This window comes from Stegostoma tigrinum, chromosome 20 (genome assembly GCF_030684315.1).
Source record: "Stegostoma tigrinum isolate sSteTig4 chromosome 20, sSteTig4.hap1, whole genome shotgun sequence".
NCBI classification, from domain to species: Eukaryota; Metazoa; Chordata; class Chondrichthyes; order Orectolobiformes; family Stegostomatidae; genus Stegostoma; species Stegostoma tigrinum.
The window spans coordinates 7,847,380-7,868,779 of record NC_081373.1 but is presented as its reverse complement, the minus strand read 5'-3'; the positions used below and the strand labels follow the sequence as shown (position 1 = coordinate 7,868,779).

At 43.7% G+C, this 21,400-nt stretch overlaps 1 protein-coding gene across 6 annotated transcripts in view; it reads right to left on the bottom strand.

Annotated features, from left to right (window-relative positions):
- Positions 1-21,400, bottom strand: part of sfxn2 (sideroflexin 2) — a 78,446-nt gene that overhangs the window by 13,872 nt on the left and 43,174 nt on the right. For all 6 annotated transcript variants that reach the window (XM_048551494.2, XM_048551493.2, XM_059652966.1 and 3 more), the window contains 2 exons: positions 16,873-16,939; positions 3,748-3,797 (listed from right to left, as the gene is read on the bottom strand). In XM_048551494.2, the coding sequence (XP_048407451.2) occupies positions 3,748-3,797; positions 16,873-16,939 (117 nt within the window). The remainder of the gene's footprint in view (positions 1-3,747; positions 3,798-16,872; positions 16,940-21,400) is intronic.

The window sequence follows — 21,400 nt, the reverse complement described above, 5'->3', positions numbered from 1 at the left end:
CCATACAGTCAAAAACTTCTAGTCACATTTATCCATCCCCTTCCCTTCAAACACCTTTCATTTTTTCACCGAGTCAATGTGATCTTAGAAGTTGATATAGTCGATGCCTCGACCGCTAACCCTGGAAGTGAATGTCTCACAACTGTTTCTGATGAAGTCCTTTCTATCCTCTGTTCAAAATCTACTACATTAATGTTGTATCCAAGGCCTCTTGTTCTTGGCCCATCGACTACTATAAGCATTTTGGGTGTGTACTATTCTGTTAAAACTTTAACATAGAAACAGAGAAAACAGGAATTGAACAGTTGAGGGGCCTAGTACGGACCAACAGCAAATATACTGTGTACCAGTTTGTGTAAGTACCCTCCTATGCAGTAGTAAACCATGGACAAGCAACACAAGAAAAGCACAGAATGTAGAAACATAGACAATAGGAGCCAAAACCGGCCAATTCATCCCTGCTCTGCCATTCAATACAATCATAGCTCAACTCAGTGCCCAATTTCCACTTCCCCCCACCCCTTACCCTTTGGTCCCTTTGGCCTAAGAACTATATCTAACTCCTTCTTGAAAACATTCAACGTTTTGACCTCAACCACTTTCTATGGCAGAGAATTCCTCAGGCTCCCCATTCTATGAGTGAAGACATATCTATTCATCTCAGCCCTAAATGGCCTACCTTGTATCCTTAGACAGTGACCCCTGGCTCTGGACTCCCCAGTCATTGGGAACATCTTTTCTGCAATTATCCTGCTTAGTCTTGTTTGAAAGTCTATCCACCACCTTTCAACACATACGTCTCTCATGAGATAACAGTAAGAATCTAGGAAGGGAGTGTGTTTGACAGCAAACAGGGAGAGGGAATAAGTTAATTCCAAATAGTAAATAAATCAGGGAGGATCACTCCTCAGGGACAATATCCTAATACCTCCTTGTGTCAGATAAACAGGTTCTACACGGTTTAGTCCTGCAACAGTAAATTCCACTTCTGGTTCTTGCAAATCTGACAGAAACAACACTTAACTGGCTGGAGTCATCAAGAGCTAAAGAACAAAAAAGGTTGAAGTGCATCTGAAGTGGGTGTAAAACATGAGGATTCATGCTTTGCACTTTTTGCCCAGCACTTCCAATGTTCAGAAGAGCTGAAGCCAATAGAAGTGATCAATGGGGGAAGGAAGGAGCGGTACAACAAATATATCATTCACTTTGCATCTCTACTCATGTCTAACTTCAGACCAAAGCATGTGCAGCCTCCGTGATTATCTGTCAGGTTTGCTTTGATGTACTTGGCTTAGGTCCAAGGACAAAATAAAAGCAGCTTCACACAGCAGCCTGGGAACAGATCATGAAAGAGTTTATCCACCTTCAGTCTGGCGTGTTTAAACCAAGGGCAAGAGATGAAAATAAATTCAAAACTTTATTTTACATTTCAGAAGTAAACTCTGCCTTCTAATCTGTTTGAAGGGATGCCCTTGTCCTTCTGGCTCTCTGAATTTTGAGGTGAATGTCACCTATTTAACAAATTCATAAACTAATGCATGGCTCGTTTTCTATTGCACAACATGACTCTCTTGATATAAACAGTACTGAACATTCAGTTCACTTACCTTGCACACTCCTAAAACTAATCTCTCCTGAATAGAACAGAGCAATTTTCTCCAGCCTGTGTTATCTCCATTAAGCTTCATAGAAGTTAAGGACATAAGAAAAAGACATTTTTATCCAACCACAGTCAGGTCAAGCCTGGAGTAGCCACCTTTTCTGCACTGCATCATTCTGGGAAGATATGTCATCAGCTCTTCCAACAACATGATGAGAATCCTCCAAACATTTTCACAAAGGAACAATGTTATCTATTTTACCAAATGGGGCCTTTCAAACTGGTTATGCTTAGTTGTAGTGAACAGATGGACAATGAGCACACTGAAGGAGGAGCATGCTCGTCAAATTACCTTGTTTCCCAATAAACATGCCCAAGGAGCAGACAGCGACCATCAGTGGAGCTAACTGAATGTTGAACCAACACTGCCAAACAGTAGGTAATGAATTAGGCACAGAGGTGAGGAAATTTCATGCAGCCTTGGACAACTTTATTGTCAATGTAATATCTAGTTCACGTCACCAACAAATAAGGGAAGCATTCAAGCACTAGATACAGTGAAGTGACAAGTAAAGATCGTGAGTTTCCAAGAATTTTGAGGACACATGTAAAAAACATTAGCGTTTCACTCTGAAAAGGGCACCTTTTCTTAAAAAAAATATAAATGTATGTGTTTGTCCAAGAAATGGAGAAGAGAGTAAACTGAAAGTGACTTTAAACAGGTGCAGACAAACCAGGCTTGAACTTGCAAAATGCAAACTGGGGATTGATATTCAGAAAATATTCCCTCACGTAAAAAAATTAGAAACAGACTTTCACTTTGAAAAATGAAAGGCAAATCCCCAGAATCAATTTTGAAAAAATGATTAGCTGCCACAATAATGGCAGAGAAATAATCTACGATGTCGCTGGCTGTATTAAGGTGGGGCTGACAGGCTTAACTCTTCACTCTAGTTTGTAATTTTGAGATGAGGATTTAAAACTGGATATATGGTATAGCCTCGGTTAATAGATGTCAAAAAACTTTAAAATTGGCTGGGTTATAGTGATGGAGCAGATAAGGAAGCAGGTAAAATATAAAAAAGATCCTAATCCAGATGATAAAGCAACAGTTTGTAACGAAACATAAATAAAAAGGCAGAGACACAGGTAGACAGGATAGTGAAGGCAGCATTTGGTACGCTTTCCTTATGGGTCAGTGCATTGAGTATAGGAGTTGGGAGGAAATGTTGTGGCTGTACAGGACATTGGTTAGGACACTTTTGGAATACTGTGCTCAGTTCTGGTCTCCCTGTTATATGAAAGATATTGTTAAACTTGAAAGGGTGCAGAAAAGATTTACAAGGATGTTGCCAGGGTAGGAGGGTTTCAACTATAGAGGCTGGATAGGCTGGGGCTATTTTCCCCAGGCCATTGCAGACTGAGAGGTGATCTTATAGGTATTTATAAAATCATGAAAGGTATGGATAGGGTGAATAACCAAGGTCATTTTCTCTGGGTAAGGGAATCCAAAACTAGAGAAGATAGGTTTAAGAGGGAAAATTTTAAAAGGGACCTACAGGGCAAAATATCATGTACAGAGTGGTGCGTGAAAGGAATGAGGGTCCAGAGAAAGTGGTGGAGGCTGGTAAAATTACAATGTTTAAAAGGCATCTGGATGGGTGTATAAGTAGAAAGGGATTAAAGGGATATGGGCCAAATGCTAGCAAAGGGACTAGATTAATTTAGGATATCTGGTCAGCATTGATGAGTTGGACCAAACGGTCTGTTTCCATGCTGTATATCCCCGTGACTTGTAGTGAATGATGGGCAAGATGAAAATTGGATTCTGTTCTTTAACATTGCCACTCCAACGCAATGTCATCCAATTACTATTGAAGAGTCTGGTAACATTGCCTGGTTCGTTTATCTACTGGGGGTCTACTTACACAAACTCCCCCAGTGTTTACAAAGTTGTTGACCAGCTCTAGGACTGGTGCCACATTAGCGCTTAAATACATATGGCTATAATATTGCTCACACTATACGACTAAGGAAAAAAAGAGTTGCCATGGCAATGAACATTTCTTTAAAACGGCTTCCCCTTTAGCACGAGGCATTTTCATAAAAAAACTGCAATTTTAGTTTTATAAACTGGTTCCACTTACTTGCATGAATGGATACCTCTCCAGATGTTCCATCATGATGGGAAGAATAACTGGAAAATAAAAGGAAATCAAGAAAGGAGACATCAAGCAACTTTCTTTTTGTTGGAAACTTTGATTACAGGTGATTGATCTGAAATTCTGATTATGTGTGTCCAGATGCAGCCAGAGCTGACAATGATTTTTGATGTTTCAGCATTAGCAGCATCTTGCTTACATCTAAACCTTTCTTTGTTCGTAGACAGCGGTGATTTTAATTTGTGATCAGAGATAATGGGAACTGCAGATGCTGGAGAATCCGAGATAACAAAGTGTGGAGCTGGATGAACACAGCAGACCAAGCAGCATCTCAGGAGCACAAAAGCTGACGTTTCGGGCCTAGACCCTTCATCAGAGAGGTCTTTGTTATCGGTGATTTTAATTTGTTCACTCTGCTGCTCTGTGGAATGAGTTTTCAAAGTCTTTGCTGTAACTCCAGTTTATGGATCACCAACAATGAAGAACAATACAAAGCAGACATATTACCACTGCTGAACAATTGTCCAGTTACATCTCATTAATACACATCGGTTTTGGAGTTTTCTTACAAAAACAGTCCAATGACATGAACTGTAGAACCAAGACTTCCTGCAACCTGGAGAAGTCTGCAAGCACTTCAGTTAGTTCTACCACTTCAAGCCAGCCCTGACAGCCAATCCAAATCAGCCTGGCCTTGCAGATGCACATCTGCCAATGTGGTATACTGTATCCATTGTACCCGGTGTGGCTTCCTCTACATTGGGGAAACCAAGTGGAGGCTTGGGGACCGCTTTGCAGAACACCTCCGCTCGGTTCGCAATAAACAACTGCACCTCCCAGTCGCAAACCATTTTAACTCCCCCTCCCATGCTTTAGATGACATGTCCATCATGGGCCTCCTGCAGTGCCACAATGATGCCACCCGAAGGTTGCAGGAACAGCAACTCATATTCCGCTTGGGAACCCTGCAGCCCAATGGTATCAATGTGGACTTCACCAGCTTCAAAATCTCCCCTTCCCCCACCGCATCCCAAAACCAGCCCAGTTCGTCCCCTCCCCCAACTGAATCACACAACCAGCCCAGCATGTCTCTGCCTCCCTAACCTGTTCTTCCTCTCACCCATCCCTTCCTTCCACCTCAAGCCACACCTCCATTTCCTACCTACTAACCTCATCCCACATCCTTGACCTGTCCGTCTTCCCTGGACTGACCTATCCCCTCCCTACCTCCCCACCTATACTCTCCTCTCCACCTATCTTCTTTTCTCTCCATCTTCGGTCCGCCTCCCCCTCTCTCCCTATTTATTCCAGAACCCTCACCCCATCCCCCTCTCTGATGAAGGGTCTAGGCCCGAAACATCAGCTTTTGTGCTCCTGAGATGCTGCTTGGCCTGTGTGTTCATCCAGCCTCACACTTTGTTATCTTGCAGATGCACTTCCTGGTTGGTCCAAAGTCCGAGACCTCCAGTGGAATGAATGGCTTGGCCTCAGGATTGATCCTCGTTGGAACTAATATTAAAGTCAAAAGTCACTCGACACCAGGCTATATTTCCAACAGTTTTGTTTAAAACCACAAGCTTTCAGAGCAGCGCTCCAAATGTTTGTGATTTCAAATAAACCTGTTGGGCCATAGCTCGGTGTCGAGTGACTTCTGACATTGTCCATCCCAGTCCAACACCAGCACCTCCACATCATAACTAATATCACTGGAACAGTTCAAGATAGGAAGGAGAGGATGGAAGGATAGAATAGCAGGTAACCAATGGAGGGTAAAAAGAGCAGTTAACGTTTCGGATCTGGTGACCCTTCCTCAACTCTGATTTCTCCTCACAGATGCTGCCAGACCTGCTGAGCTTTTCTGGTGACTTCAGTTTTGTTTCTGATTTACAGCTCCACAATTGCTTTTGGTTTTTAACCGAGTGAAGGTGTTAATTGTGGCTCAGTGGGTGACACACAATAAGCTTTATGGCTGTGGATTCATATTCCTTTCAGGATCTCGGCAGACACTCCAATGTATTGCTGAGGAAGTCCTGCACTTCAAATGAGACGTCAGATTGAAGGTTTGTGTGCCCTTTCAAGTGTAAGTAATAAAAAAAATCCCTTCTTGTCATTACTGAGAGCTCTTCTTTATCAGTTTACAGTTAGAGGTGGATTATAACCATTTGTGTTGTTTGCTGAATTCTGTGGACTTTAATAATCCTGGTTACGATAGCAATTCACTGAGACCAGCCCAATCTTGTGATTTAGGAGGAGGGTTTTCTGTCAATACTGCAGAAATTCTAACAACCTACAATAGATCAGAACCCTGATTATACCACCATTCTAAAATTAGATTTGACTGTTCGCGTCACCAAGAACTGTACAGCATTTTGACAGTAAACAGCCAAGTACAACACCCATCCTGTTTGAAAAGGTCACTGTCCTGTTGCCAACACTGGCGTTAGTCTGGACTGCTAATCGGGAAATAGGCATAAATTTAGCATAGCTGCCTGGAAGCTTACTGCACAAGCTGAAGAGAGAAAAAATGTAGAAAAGGTTATGTTGCAGTTGTATTGAACACCGGGCAGAACACACATGGAGTACTGTGTACAGTTCTTACCCATGTTAGAGAAAGGACACTGAAAAACACTGAAAACACGCAGGAAAAAGTTGCAAGGGCATTGCTAGAATTGACAGAGAGACTCTCGGGGAGGTTTGAACAGATGAGATTCTTTCCTTCAGAATGAAGGGGTCGAATGGGACCTGACCGGCTTACTCTATAAACAGCCAACATGGACTTGATGGGTCCAATGGCCTCCTGCTATGCCACGATGTCTCAATGGCTCCATGTGGCCTTTTTATTCAATAACAGGATGTGAGCTTCACTGCTCAAGCCAGCATTTATTATCCATCCCTATGTGCCCAGAGGGTAGTCAAGTGTTGATCACATTGCTGTGCATCTGGAATCACATGCAGGTAAGGACAGCATTGTCCTTCCTTAAAGGATCGGTTTTTCCAACAACCAGCAATGGTCAACATTAGACTCTTAAATCAATTACTGAACTCAAATTGCACCATCTGCCACAACAGTAATGAAATCCTGATCCCTAGAATATTTGATTTGATTTCATTCATTATAGTCACTTGTTCCTAAGTACAGCAAACTGCTTTGTTTTGCAAGCACTCCTGGAGGATCATAGAAGGCAAGGACATACAGATCATAGACAGAGTGAGACATACAGATTTTACCATATAAGACATGCTCAAAGCAAGATTAACATTGTTTGAAGTGGGCTAAAAAGTGCAGGGAAGAAACTGTTCTTGAACCTGTTGGTGCACGTGTTCAAGCTTCTGTATCTTCTGCCTGATGGAATAGTGCATTACCAAGGTGGGAGCCGTTTTATGATGTTGTCAGCCTTTTTGCGGCAAGGAAATTGTAAATGGAGTCCATGGATGGGAGGTTGGCTCCTGTGATAGTCAGGCTGTGCACACCGCTTTCTCTAATTTCTTATCGTCCTGGACAGAGCAGTTGCCATACCAGGCTGTTACGCACCCAGTCAGTACGCTTTCTATGGAGCATCTGTAAAAGTTGGTGAGTGTCTTTACAGACATGCCAGATTTCCTAAGACGCTTGGGAAACAGGAAGCGTTGCTGTGCCTTCATGACCATTACATCCATGTGGGAAGTCCAGGATAGTTTGTCGGTTATCGTCACTCCTAAGAACCTGATGCTCCCAACCCTCTTAACCTCCGCTCCATTGATGCACATGAGGGCATGTCCTCCTTTCTTCTTGAAGTCAATGAACAGTTCTTTAGTTTTAGAGATAGTGGGAACTGCAGATGCTGGAGAATCCAAAATAATAAAATGTGAGGCTGGATGAACACAGCAGGCCAAGCAGCATCTCAGGAGCACAAAAGCTGACATTTCGGGCCTAGACCCTTCGTCAGAGAGGGGGATGGGGTGAGGGTTCTGGAATAAATAGGGAGAGAGGGGGAGGCGGACTGAAGATGGAGAAAAGAAGATAGGTGGAGAGGGTATAGGTGGGGAGGTAGGGAGGGGATAGGTCAGTCCAGGGAAGACGGACAGGTCAAGGAGGTGGGATGAGGTTAGTAGGTAGATGGGGGTGCGGCTTGGGGTGGGAGGAAGGGATGGGTGAGAGGAAGAACCGGTTAGGGAGGCAGAGACAGATTGGACTGGTTTTGGGATGCAGTGGGTGGAGGGGAAGAGCTGGGCTGGTTGTGTGGTGCAGTGGGGGGAGGGGACAAACTGGGCTGGTTTAGGGATGCGGTGGGGGAAGTGGAGATTTTGAAACTGGTGAAGTCCACATTGATACCATTAGGCTGCAGGGTTCCCAAGCGGAATATGAGTTGCAACTCATATTCTGCCTGGGAACCCTGCAGCCTAATGGTATCAATGTGGACTTCACCAGTTTCAAAATCTCCCCTTCCCCCACCGCATCCTTAAACCAGCCCAGTTTGTCCCCTCCCCCCACTGCACCACACAACCAGCCCAGCTCTTCCCCTCCACCCACTGCATCCCAAAACCAGTCCAACCTGTCTCTGCCTCCCTAACCGGTTCTTCCTCTCACCCATCCCTTCCTCCCACCCCAAGCTGCACCCCCATCTACCTACTAACCTCATCCCACCTCCTTGACCTGTCCGTCTTTCCTGGACTGACCTATCCCCTCCCTACCTCCCCACCTATACCCTCTCCACCTATCTTCTTTTCTCTCCATCGTCGGTCCGCCTCCCCCTCTCTCCCTATTTATTCCAGTTCCCTCTCCCCATCCCCCTCTCTGATGAAGGGTCTAGGCCCGAAACGTCAGCTTTTGTGCTCCTGAGATGTTGCTTGGCCTGCAGTGTTCATCCAGCCTCACAGTTCTTTAGTTTTGCCGACATTGGCAGAGAGGTAGTTATCATTTCACCATGACACCAAGCCATCTATCTCCTTCCTGTATTCTGACTAATATCTGTTTGATATCCATCCTACCACAGTGGTGTCACAGCAGACTTGTAGATGGCGTTTGTCTGGAATTTGGCTACACAGTCAAGGGTGCACAGAGTACAGTAGGGGATGCTGAGAACGCATCCTCGGGGGACTCCAGCATTGAGGTTTATCATGAAGGAGGTGCTGCTGTCTAACTTCACTGACTGTGGTCTGTGGTTCAGGGAGCCAAGGATCCAATTGCAGAGGGCAGAGCCAAGACCCAGGTCTTGGAGTTTTGAGATTAGTCTGAAGGGAATTATGGCGTTGAAGACAGAGCAGTTGTCGATGAATGGGAGCCTGAAGCAGACATTGTCGTTGTCCAGATGTTCCAGGGATGAGTGTAGGCCAGGGAAATGGTGTCTGCTGTGGACCTGTTTCACCAGTGGACAAATTGCAGGGGATCAAGGCGGGCTGCCAGGCCAGTGTTGATGTGGGCCATGACCAGCCTCTTTAAGCACTTCATGAATCTGGTGGTCAGAGCCACTGGATGGTAGTGATTAATGTACATTGAATGTGCTTTCTTTGGTACTGGGATGATGGTGGTCATCTTGAAGCAGGTGGGGGCTTCGGCTTTTGGAAGGAGAGGTTGAAGATGTCAGTGAATACCTCCACACACAGGATCCCAGTCCATTACAGGGGCCTCCATCTGGGCCATTACCTGAGTTTCTGTATTAATTGTCTAGTGATAATACCATTCACTTATCACCTCTCTCCAATAGGAATCTTTAAAATTATAATGAAATTTGTTTGGATAGATGTAGAGAAAATGTATACTGATTAATTTATTGTTGTCACGTGTAATGTTTTCACTCATTCAGAATCCCTACAGTGTGGAAACAGGCCCTTCGGCCCAATAAGTCCACAGTGAACCTTGGAGCATCCCACCCAGACCCATCACCCTGCAACCCACCTAGCCTACACGTCCCTGAACACTTATGGGTAATGTAGCATGGCCAATCCACCTAACCTGCACGTCTTTGGACTGTGGGAGGAAACCGGAGCACCCGGAGGAAACCCACGCAGACACGGGGAGAATGTGCAAACTCCACACAGACAGTTACCCAAGGCTGGAATCGAACCCGGGTCCCTGGCGCTGTGAGGCAGCAGTGTTAACCACTGAGCCACCCCTCATGAGAAACTAAAACCGGGGACAATAAATAAGACAGTCACAGGTAAGCTACAGGATGGTCAGAGCATAGAACTCACTCCTCACTGAGTGGGTGAAGTGAGCATTAGATTCATTTAAGGGAAATACAGACATGTACAAGATAGAAAAAGAGATGGAAGGATATGACCAGGTATGGTGCAAGAGCTTGAGAGGAAGCTCGTGTGGTACATAGACATTGACACAGACCAGATTCCATGCTGTATAGCCCATGTACCTTACGTCTAGTTTTATCATTAAGGTTCCAAATGATTTAGCCTCCACCACCTCTGCTAATTGATACTGTATTGGCAAACCACTCACTGATCTTCACTTAGTCCCCTGGGAGGGGCAAAGCAACACCAGAAACATGAATTTCCCTGCAATCATTCTTTTTTCTTTCCTAAGAAGATGGAGGCTCACAGCGACTAATTGGCCACTGTCCAGTTTGTTGGTGTTAGGATCATGCTTCAGGGTGTTTGAATGGTCAGTCTATTACTCTCTTATGTACTCTTGATGCATGGGCATTTCATTTGCAGATTATAAATCCTGCCCTTGTAATTTTCCTACATTCTGAAGACACAGAAACATATGTATGGTTACAACCTCATCAGGTCAACAACTCTCCAGGACCTTGTGTAAACAGGTTGCTGTACCACGAAGTGAGTCACAAGAAAGATCAATTACAACAACTCCTTTTCTAACAGATTATGATTCAATGATTAAAGCAAAGAATACTGACTTCTCACCAGCTCTAACACCGAAATCCCTTACAAAGACTCTCCCACAACTAGAGCAACGGGCAGACGCATCAGTCTCACCAGACTGGCTTGGTCCTGATGGGTTTTCATTTCATGGAACTTCTATATGAAATTAAATATCCACTAAGGCCATTATTCAAGTCCCGTGAAAAGGAACATCAGTTTTCAGCAAAACTTTTGTTTTCCTTTAATAGCTAGAAACCAGGACATCAAGCTGCCTGGAAAAGCTTATATGATTTACACTTCACTGTGGCAGAAAAATTGGGAGCATTAACTTAACATGAAGGAGTGAGAAGCATCCCCAGGAATGCTCAAACAAAATCAAAACAAAATGTTAACACATCAAAACAGAATGCATGGGGAGATTAGACTGCCACAGATTGGGTGAGGTTTCAAACAACTTTTACAAGCCTTTAAAGCTCAGCTGTTACAGTTTATGATGTCATTTGAACCCCTTCGACAGGTTACACCCCAGTGATGCCATTCCAAGCTGGCTGTCATTCTCTGTGAAAAGGAACAGAACAAACTGCCATTCCCACCTGCTCAGGAGTATAACTGAAACACTGTTCCACTTGATATTAATTCTCGAGTTTTAAGAGATGATCTTGTTGAACTCAAACAGGTTTCAGGGGCTCCGCATCTTTCCTCTTCAAGTACGCTGTACTTCAACAAATTTAGTGGCTTTGTGGAGGTTTTATTCAGCTTTTGCTCCTTGATAAACCACCATTATATCACTGCTTCAATTCTCTAATACACATATAAATATACAATGCTAGGGAAGTAATTACCATCTAAAATGTGAACCATCTTTTCTGTCATTGTCAGGCAGAAAAATCTAACCTTGTGTATGATTGAAATGTATCACATTTACAGGGAGCTTTACAGATAGACTGTTTCTCCTTGTTGGAGAGTCCAAGGACCAGATATAAGGGGGTTGCCTGTTTATGACAGATATGAGGAGTAATTTTTTTTCCTCTCAAAGCATAACAAATCTGTGGAACTTTTAACCATAGAGAATTAACGAGGTTGGGTCATTAAGTTTATTTGAGGCTGTGATAGACAGATTTTTAACCAGAAAGAGAGCCAAGAGTTATAGCAATGAGGCTGGGAAGTAGAATTGAGAATTATCAGATAAATCACGATCTCACTGAATGACAGAACAGAGTTGACGGGCTGAATGGCCTATCTCTGGTCCTACACCTTAGGGCAGGAAGTAGCACCGTACAACAATTGAGGTATTCCTCACATTCATAACTGCAAAGTTAGTTCACCAATCAGCCACATTTTCTTTATGCATAATAAAAACCGAAAGAACTGTGGACGCTGTAAATCAGGAACAAAAACAAAGTTGCTGGAGAAGCTCAGCAGGTCTGGCAGCATCTGTGAAGGAGAAAACAGAGTTAACGTTTTGGGTCCCTTCCTCAGGTCATCGGACCTGTTGAGCAACTTTATTTTTGTTTTCTTTATGCATGCTTTCTGCCGGCTGCGCATGGGGTGATTAAATCTCATTTTCAGCACCTGAACAGGGACTAACCTGATAACAGAATACAGTACAGGAAAGGTGAGGACCACTGGGGAGTGGGGGGCACAGGGCCTGGTAGTGATGGGGGGATATCAGCTGTATGAATGGTTGAACATTGTGATGCCAACGCATTCAAGGAACTGAGTGCAATTATGGCTTTAATCCTAATAGATGCTTATTTTACTGAAATGATAACGTCTGCCTATAAGCAACAGCGAGGGGCTGGGGATGGATGGAGCGGTGAGAGAGGGTGATGAGGCGGTCCAGAAGAAGAAGGATGTGATCTTGAAGAAGTGCTACACTGGGGGAGGAGAGAAGAGTTAAGGGAGTGATGGGTGATTGATAATAACCACAGGCATATTGGTTTTCAGCAAGTTAAATGTAAAGTTTAGCATTCTTATTTTTATTCACTTAAGATGTGCACATCACTGACTAGAACATCATTTATTACCCATTCCTAATTACCCTGAAGGCAAATAAGTGTCAGCCATATTACTATGAACATAAGCCAGACCAAGTAAAGATGGCAGTTCCTTCCCTAAGTTAGTGAACTAGATTTTTTTTTCTGACAATCCGACAGTGATTTCTTGGTCATCATTAGACTCCTAACTGCAGGTTTTTATTGAATTCAAAGTCCGTCATCTGCCAGATCCCCAGAAATTTACTTGGGTCTCTGGATTAACATTCTAGCAATAATACCACTCCCCAGAGAGCCCAAAGATGTGAAGGTTAGGTGGATTGACCATAAAGGATGTATGGTTACAAGGATAGCTCTTTGGAGGGTTAGTATGGACTCAATGGACCAAAGGGCCTGCTTCCTCACTGTAGGAATTCTATGATTCTATGAGAGCGGGAACAGGGTAGTGAGTTGGATGATCAGCCATGGTCATACTGAATGGTGAAGCTGGCTTGAAGGGCTGAATGGCCTTCTCCTGCTCCTTTTTTTTCTGTTTCGTTGACGAGAGGGACTCTCCAAAAGGGTCCAAGTTTAGCCTTGGCCTCACAAATAGACAAGGATCATCTCACCCAGTACAGATTCATTGATGTGCCTCTAGTTCACTAACTTAGGGAAGGAACTTCCATCTTTACTTGGTCTGGCTTACATTCATAGCAATATGGCTGACACTTATTTACCTTCAGGGCAATTAGGAAAGGGTAATATATTCTGATATTCACACCATCCTGAATCCGTGGATGTTGAGCAGGTTCTGCTGCTAGTGGCAGCGCTTCCGTGACTTTTTGAGTTTACTTGTTGACGTTTTTTTGAGCCTTCCGTAAGTGAAGATGGAATCAGAACGTGGATTCTTTATACTTGTAGCCATGAGTGACTTTGTGCTCATGGTATAAGCCATAGCTCTGCCACAAGACTTCTGATTTGACCCCAGACCCACACCCCCTCCCACCTTCACACCGCCAATGACCAAACTGCAGCCACCTCCCCCCACCCCCAAAATGGAGACCAATCAGCGATCTGCGCTTTATTCAACCACAAGAGACTGCAGGACCCTCCAGGCTGCATGCCTTTTGTTCCCACACCCCACCGAACAATGGAAAATCTAGGCCAAACTCTGCTCACTTGCTTACCATGTCTCTTCACAGTACTTCTACACTGGCCTTCAGGACTCAGAAGCCCTCTGTGGGGTCGAGTCTGACTGTGCCACAGGATGAGCAGTGAAGAAAGTAAACAAGGCAGTCTCTGTTAATTGTACCACAGGGACATAAATGAACACAACAACAACTTTCCCCTGTCCCATCAAAGTCGTGAGACGGAAGGACAAGACAGAATTTTTTTTCAAACAATGTGATAAACGCAATGAACTCTGGAGTGACTGAATAGTTATTTTTGGAGGCAAAGCTGATATCCACATAGCAACAATCCTAGATCTTGCCTGCCAAGAGCTGAAGAGTGATCAGTAACACCTGGGTGCGGCTTGATCTGTGGCTTGTTTGAACAAGTCTCTTTGCAAAACATTGGTATCTCTCCCCGCAGACTGAACACTTGACTTAACAGCAAGATTGCTTTTAAAAAAAACACCCTAATCGTCCAGGAGGTACATTCTGTGCCATGGTAACAGTTGACAGATTGGTCTAAATTACTAATCAGATTGATAGTTGGGAGTATTACATTCATGTTAAAAAGAGATTCAATTTTAGTTTGTTGGCATGAGGATCTTTCAAACACAATAAGCAGATCTCATCCTCTGTGCAAGATACCTGTGCAATATCCAAAAAGAGACAAGCTCGCTGACTTTTCACCACCTCTGTCACCTGCAGAAAGATTCCCCAGAAAATGAGGAAAATATATTTCCTCCAGCCATGCTGTTGGAGGTAGGGGATATAAATGCAATTGTATTTTATAATTTTTTTTATTGTTGGCCAGATCCATGTCTGTGCATGAGATAATGGGACCTGCAGATGCTGGAGAATTCAAGATAACAAGGTGTGGAGCTGGATGAACACAGCTGGCCAAGAAGCATCTTAGGAGCACAAAAGCTGACGTTTTGGGCCCAGACCCTTCATCAGAAAAGGGTCTGATGAAGGGTCTAGACCTGAAACGTCAGCTTTCATGCTCCTAAGATGCTGCTCGGCCTGCTGTGTTCATCCAGCCCCACACCTTGTTATCTCCACGTCTGTGTGCACTGACCGAGCAGCACTTGTTCCTGAGTGGGTATTATGGCCAAAAATCATCAAAGGTCTGTAAGCCCCAGGCAGTCATACCTTAGCAGGAAATTCGGGGCTGCAACCTATTCCCCTGCTTTACAAACTCAACCAACTGGCTGACATAAGTCATAAAAGTAGTTTTATAGAAAAGAGTAAAGCTTTGCCTGGGGGCGGAAGATGCTGGCCTACTGGTATAGTCACTTGACTATTTATTGAGAGATCCAGGTATCATCCTGGGGAGCTGGGTACGAATCCTACTATGGCAGATGGTGGAATTTGAATTAACTTCCAATCTTAAAAAATCTCAGACTAATGGTGACCATGAATCCATTGGCGATTGTCAGAAAACCTCATCTGGTTCACTAGTATCTTTTAAAAAAGGAACCTGCTATCCTTACCGGGTTTGCCTTGGAGGCACAAGTAGGCCAGTGTGGGTGCCTCTTAGCTGCCTTCTGGGTAGTTAGGGACGGGCAGTAAATGCTAGCCTAGCCAGTGATGCCTATTTCCATGAGTGAATAAAAGAAATCCAAACAAAAAAACTGACATAAAGTTTGTCACTAGATTTCTTGGCCATTTTATTTCAGGTGTCAGTGAACAAATAATCAGATTAATCAAACTCAATTTTACAACAGAATTTCTGTTTATACTTGAATGGCTAGTACCACCATAACAAAGTCAGCATCAAATAACTCATTGCTATTGAATACTGGAAGTTCACACAAGGTACAGTGTAACAGATATCCTGGAACCCAGGGTATTTGTTGGTTGAATCTGTTACAGTAATTTTAATTAACCTGTTCAGATATTATCTGGGGCAAGTCAGACTTGATCGAGGGCCTCCTGGCTCAGAGGTAGGGAAATGTGCCGTAAGGTCCCTCTCTGAAATCCAGGGATTTTATTGAATTCAAATTTCAGCATCAGCCTTGATGGGATTTGAAGTTATGTCCACAGAACCTTAACCTTGGGTTCTGAATTACTAATGTAGTTACGCCATTACGTTATCACCAACTCCCTGGAATACAGGGAGATGCATCCGAAACATTACTACTTGTAACTGGAGAACGTGTGACTTGAAAACAGGCCCCCTGGCCCAGAGGTAGGGACAGTACCTACTGTGCTACAAGGGCAGTCTGGATACCAAGGACTATTGACCAATAAACAGCCTACACTTGGAAAGAGAAAATTAAGACAGAAAGAGAGAGGGGAGGGCATTAGGCCAGGAAATAGTAACAAAAAGGGACAGCACGGTGGCTCAGTGGTTAGCAGTGCTGCCTCACAGCACTAGGGACCTGGGCTCGATTCCACCCTCGCTCTGTGAGGAGTTTGCACATTCTCCCCGTGTCTGTGTGGGTTTCCTCCGGGTGCTCCGGTTTCCTCCCACAGTCCAAAGATGTGCAGGCTAGGTGGATTGGCCGTGCTAAATTACCCGTAGTGTTCAGGGGTGTGTTGATTGGTTGGGTTATAGTGGGATGAGTCTGGGTGGGATGCTCTGAGGATTGGTGTGGACTAGTCGGGCCAACGGGTCTGTATCCATGCTGTAGGGATTCTGTTCTAAACATGCGACAACAACAATGATGACTTGCAAGTAAGTAACTTAATTAAAAGTACCTTTAAGTTACTACAGCAAATCAATGTGCTCTGAAGATCTAAATCTAAGCTGGAGAGATGAAAGAGTATGTGCATTTGATTCCAGTATTTAAAAATCATGAAAGAAATTGGTGAGGCATGTTATGGGTAGTTTGGACCCTGATAACGTAAAGTCTCGTAACAATTACTAGTTCACCAAACAGTCACAGCGACTGCTAATCTAGTTCAAGTATTCAAATTACTAATGGGCACATTCCACATTCATTAAGAGGAAGCTGGCTGGATATTGAGAAAGTAATGAGAAGTAAGTGCTTAAGTAACAGTGGTCTGCCAAAATGGAACGGTTTTATCTAAACAACCAAACAGTCTACCATTTTCGTCCATTACCTCATCAGAAAACTCTCTTCTATTTAACTAAAGATGGACCTGAGCTATCAACAGATTCAAATGGTGTTTTTTTAGATACTTACTCATTCCTGGAGCGGCCATGGTAACTCTAGAGATTACTACTTGTGTGATACCCTTTACGGCAGCAGTCTAAAACACAACAAGACATGGGTGCATCAGCAATGGAGAAATCAAACAACAGGCCGTCTCTACTTTGTAATCTCTATTAAGATCATATACAAACACACAGAGAAAGATTATTTCCAAGTGAATAAACATGCTAGATTGTCAACTCTGATGGGAGGCTTATGATGATGGTGAAATCTAAAATACATCCAACATTGCTGAACACTGGTGTTTATTTGCTTAACTTAACTTAAGGAAGCAATTTATAGCTGGTGTATACACATTTGAATAGCTGCTAACAAAATGAAGCTGAGCCTTTGGGAGAGGCTCGTACATTCATTCATGTTAAAAACAACAAAGTTCTTAACACACTATTGCACAGTTCTGTTAACACATGCTCACTTGTGCATCATCCAACATCAGATGGAGCAGGAAAAATCTGGTAGGTTTTGCGTTTGATCCATGGTCTGTATCGAGTTTGTTAATCTCAGAGCAAAGCTAACATATTAGCTCTTGAATTAATGTCCATTTCCCACACCCACTGTCCACCCTCTCTCCGAATGGGTTTGAGAGAAGGGAATACACAAACAGACTGAATTTCTGTCTTTACCACCTCCCCAAAGTGCAAATGGATGGTGGAGGTGGAGATGAGACAGACAAGTGGGCCACCTTGCTCTTCCATATCAGACAAACAGAATGTTTAAAAAAAAAACTGCAAAATTCTGCCTTCTTTTCCTGAAGGTGTAGACTCAAGCTGTGATAGATTTCTACGTCTGTGAGACGTCATCTGTTAACCTCACCCACGTGGATATTCTTCGTAATCGAGGTTACACAGTTGTCAAGTCAGGCTAACCTATTACGCTCAGCCATGATTAGAAATGGACTACAACAGCTAATTTTTCTTCTGTCTGTCAAAAATGCTACTGACAGAACTCTACTGCGATGCATATACCGGAAGAGTTTGATGATTCCAGGTGATTCAAGGAAGAATATAAATGAAGGCAAATGTTGTTCCTCTTTTCAAGAAAGGGAATAGGGAAATCCCTGGAAATCACAGACCAGTCAGGCTTACGTCTGTGGTCAGCAAGGTTTTGGAAAGAATTCTGAGGGATAGGATTTATGACTATTTGGAAAAGCATAGCGTGATTAAAGGGAGTCAGCATGGCTTTGTGAGGGGCAGGTCATGCCTTACAAATCTTACTGAGTTCTTTGAGTAAGTCACGAGACAGGTTGACGAGGGTCGAGCAGTGGATGTGGTGTACATGGACTTCAGCAAGGCATTTGATAAGGTTCCCCACAGCAGGCTCATTCATAAAGTCAGGAGATATGGGACACAGGGCGATTTGGCTGTCTGGATTCAGAATTGGTTGGCTGACAGGAGGCAGAGAGTGGTTGTAGATGGTAAGTATTCTGCCTGGAGGTCAGTGCTGAGTGGTATCCCGCAGGGCTCTGTTCTTGGGCCTCTGCTCTTTGTAGTTTTTATAAATGACTTGGATGAGGAGGTTGAGGGATGGGTTAGTATGTTTGCTGATGACACAAAGGTTAGAGGTGCCGTTGATAGTATCGAGGGCTATTGCAGGCTTCAGTGAGACATTGACAGTATGCAGAGCTGGGCTGAGAAACGGCAGATGGAGTTCAACCTGGATAAATGCGAAGTGATTCATTTTGGAAGATCGAACTTAAATGCTCAATATAGGATTAAAGGCAGGATTCTCGGCAGTATGGCGGAACAGCGGGATCTTGGTGTTCAAGTGCATAGCTCCCTCAAAGTTGCCACCCAAGTGGATAAGGTTGTTAAGAAAGCATGTGGTGTTTTGGCTTTCATTAACAGGGGGATCGAGTTTAAGAGCCGCGAGGTTATGCTGCAGCTCTACAAAACCCTGGTGAGACCACATTTGGAATATTGTGTCCAGTTCTGGTCGCCCTATTATAGGAAAGATGTGGAGGCTTTGGAGAGGGTGCAAAGGAGGTTTACCAGGATGCTGCCTGGACTGGAGGGCTTGTCTTACAAGGAGAGGTTGACTGAGCTCAGACTTTTCTCTCTGGAGAGAAGGAGGAAGAGAGGTGACCTGATCGAGGTGTACAAGGTAATGAGAGGCATGGTTAGAGTCGATAGCCAGAGACTTTTCCCCAGGGCAGGATTGACTGCCATGAGGGGTCATAGTTTTAAGGTGTTAGGAGGAAGGTATAGGGGAGACGTCAGAGGGAGGTTCTTCACCCAGAGAGTTGTGAGCGCATGGAATACTTTGCCAGTGGTAGTCGTGGAAGCAGAGTCATTAGTGACATTTAAGCGACTGCTGGGCATGCACATGGACAGCAGTGAATTGACGGGAATGTAGGTTAGGTTATTTTATTTTTGGATTAGGATTATTCCGCTGTACAACATCGTAGGCCGAAGGCCCTGTACTGTGCTGTACTTTTCTATGTTCTATAAACATATGCAGTTTTCAAGGGGGTACAGGGGTAGGAGATTTGGGGATATATGTTTGCAGAATAATGAAGGGTGCAGGGCAGGTTGAAAAAGAGATGAAGAAAACATGTGATCCTGTGTCTCATTAATAGGCTCGAAGGCAATGAAGTCATGGTGAAAGTTTATAAAAGACTGCTTTGTCCTCAGCTGGAGCTTGGTGTCCTAACCCAGGCATCAAATGTAAGGAAAGTTGTGAAGACTTCAGGAAAGATTCACAAGAATGATTCCAGGGGCAAGGAGTTTGCTTCTGGGGGGTACCTAACTTAAAACATTGCCAAAAGGAGACAAGTAGGCAAAGATTTGATTCTTGAACATATCAGAATTCATCAGGGTGCAAGAAATAGACTTGAAGTAAAAAGGGTTGCCATTTTAAACTGTATGAGAAGAGGATGCTGATTGGTTGAGCCATGTGGTCAATATGGAAAGCTGCAACTTCTGATCTTCTTTTAGCAATGTTTACTTTCAGTTTTATCGATAGATTGGAGAAGCTGTAGGTGGTGTCCTTGGCAAAGAGATAATTAAGAGGAGAATTGATAGAGGTGTTCAAAGTTATGAACAGTACGAACAGAGATAGAGAGAGAGAGAGTCACTGTGTCAATTAGCAGAGGGATTGTGCCACAAAGAAAGTTGATGTGAAGTGACTAGTGAAGGGAACAACAGCGACATGAGGAAATATTTTTTCTTATGCAATAAGTCTCTGAAATGCACAGGCAACAGATTCAACGGTGGCCTTAAAGAGAATTGGATTATTATCCGAAGAGAGAATATTAGTTGAGTTATGGTGAATGACAGGGAAGTAGGACAAAGCAAGTTGCTCTTACACAGAGTTGACAAGCCCATTGGCCTCCTCATCAGCTCTAACCGTACTAAAGCTTCTATTGCATGTTACCATTGTTCAGACTGAGCCCTCCTGTTCTGCTCTCAGGGAAGGAGGTTTACAAGCTGACCCAGAGGCTGGACAGCTGCAGTGCCTTTCTAATACAATTGCTCAGAGGTGTACGAAAATGTCCTTGCGACATCTCACCTCCAGTGACCCTTCATTGCTCCTGTTTACAGGAATGTACCAACAGCCACTTAGTGCCTCCCACTTCAGGTTGAGGTGAATGTCTGCAGACCGGCATCTCATTATTCTGCAGTCTGGGCAGAGAAGCTATAAATCTCTGCTTTGGTAACATACTTCCTACATCTGAAGAGTGAGCCTATTGATAGAATAACTGTACTTGAAATATAGAACCTATGTCAGCTGGAAGTAAAAGGTCTCATTAGCAGTAAAACAGCTTGAAAGAGCTGTTGGGGAGAATTGGTGAATGTATGATTAGTAACACATAATTTAAACCCTAAATGCATTTTGTGAATAAGCCACAAATTTTAAATGAACATCCAGTTATTGGAATAAGAAGCCAATATTGTCATACATTAGGCCTCAATGTGACCACATCTGGAGCAGTATGTGGTCTCCATGCCTAAGCAAGGATATACTTTCCCAAGAGAGTACAACAGTTCAGCAAATTAACTCCTGGCAATGGAGAGGTTGTTCAGGATTACTGAACTGAATCCTGGGACAGTGGGTGGAGATTGGGTCAGTTAGGACTATACTCTCTAAAGTTTAAAAGATTGAGCGGCAGGATCTCGTAGAAACTTATGGAATGTTAACAGGATTAGACGAGATAAATGCAGGAAGGGAATCCAGAACCAGCACCCACAGTTTAAGGATATGAGGTACGCCATTTAGTACTGAAATGAGGAGATATTTCCTCAACCAGAACGTAGTAAGCCTGTGGAATTCTCTGCCACAGGAAGTTCAGGTGGTTGAGGCCAAAACATGAAATGCTTTTGTGAAGAAAATAGATGATAATTCTTAGGGCTAAAGGGATCAAAGGGTACAGACAGGAGGATACAGGTACTCAGTTGGGATAGTCAGTCATGGTCATATTGAATGATGGAGCGGGTTCAAAGGGCTCTGTTCCTCTGTCCTGTGAAAGTTAAACAGATTAGTCCTATATTCTCCGAAGTTT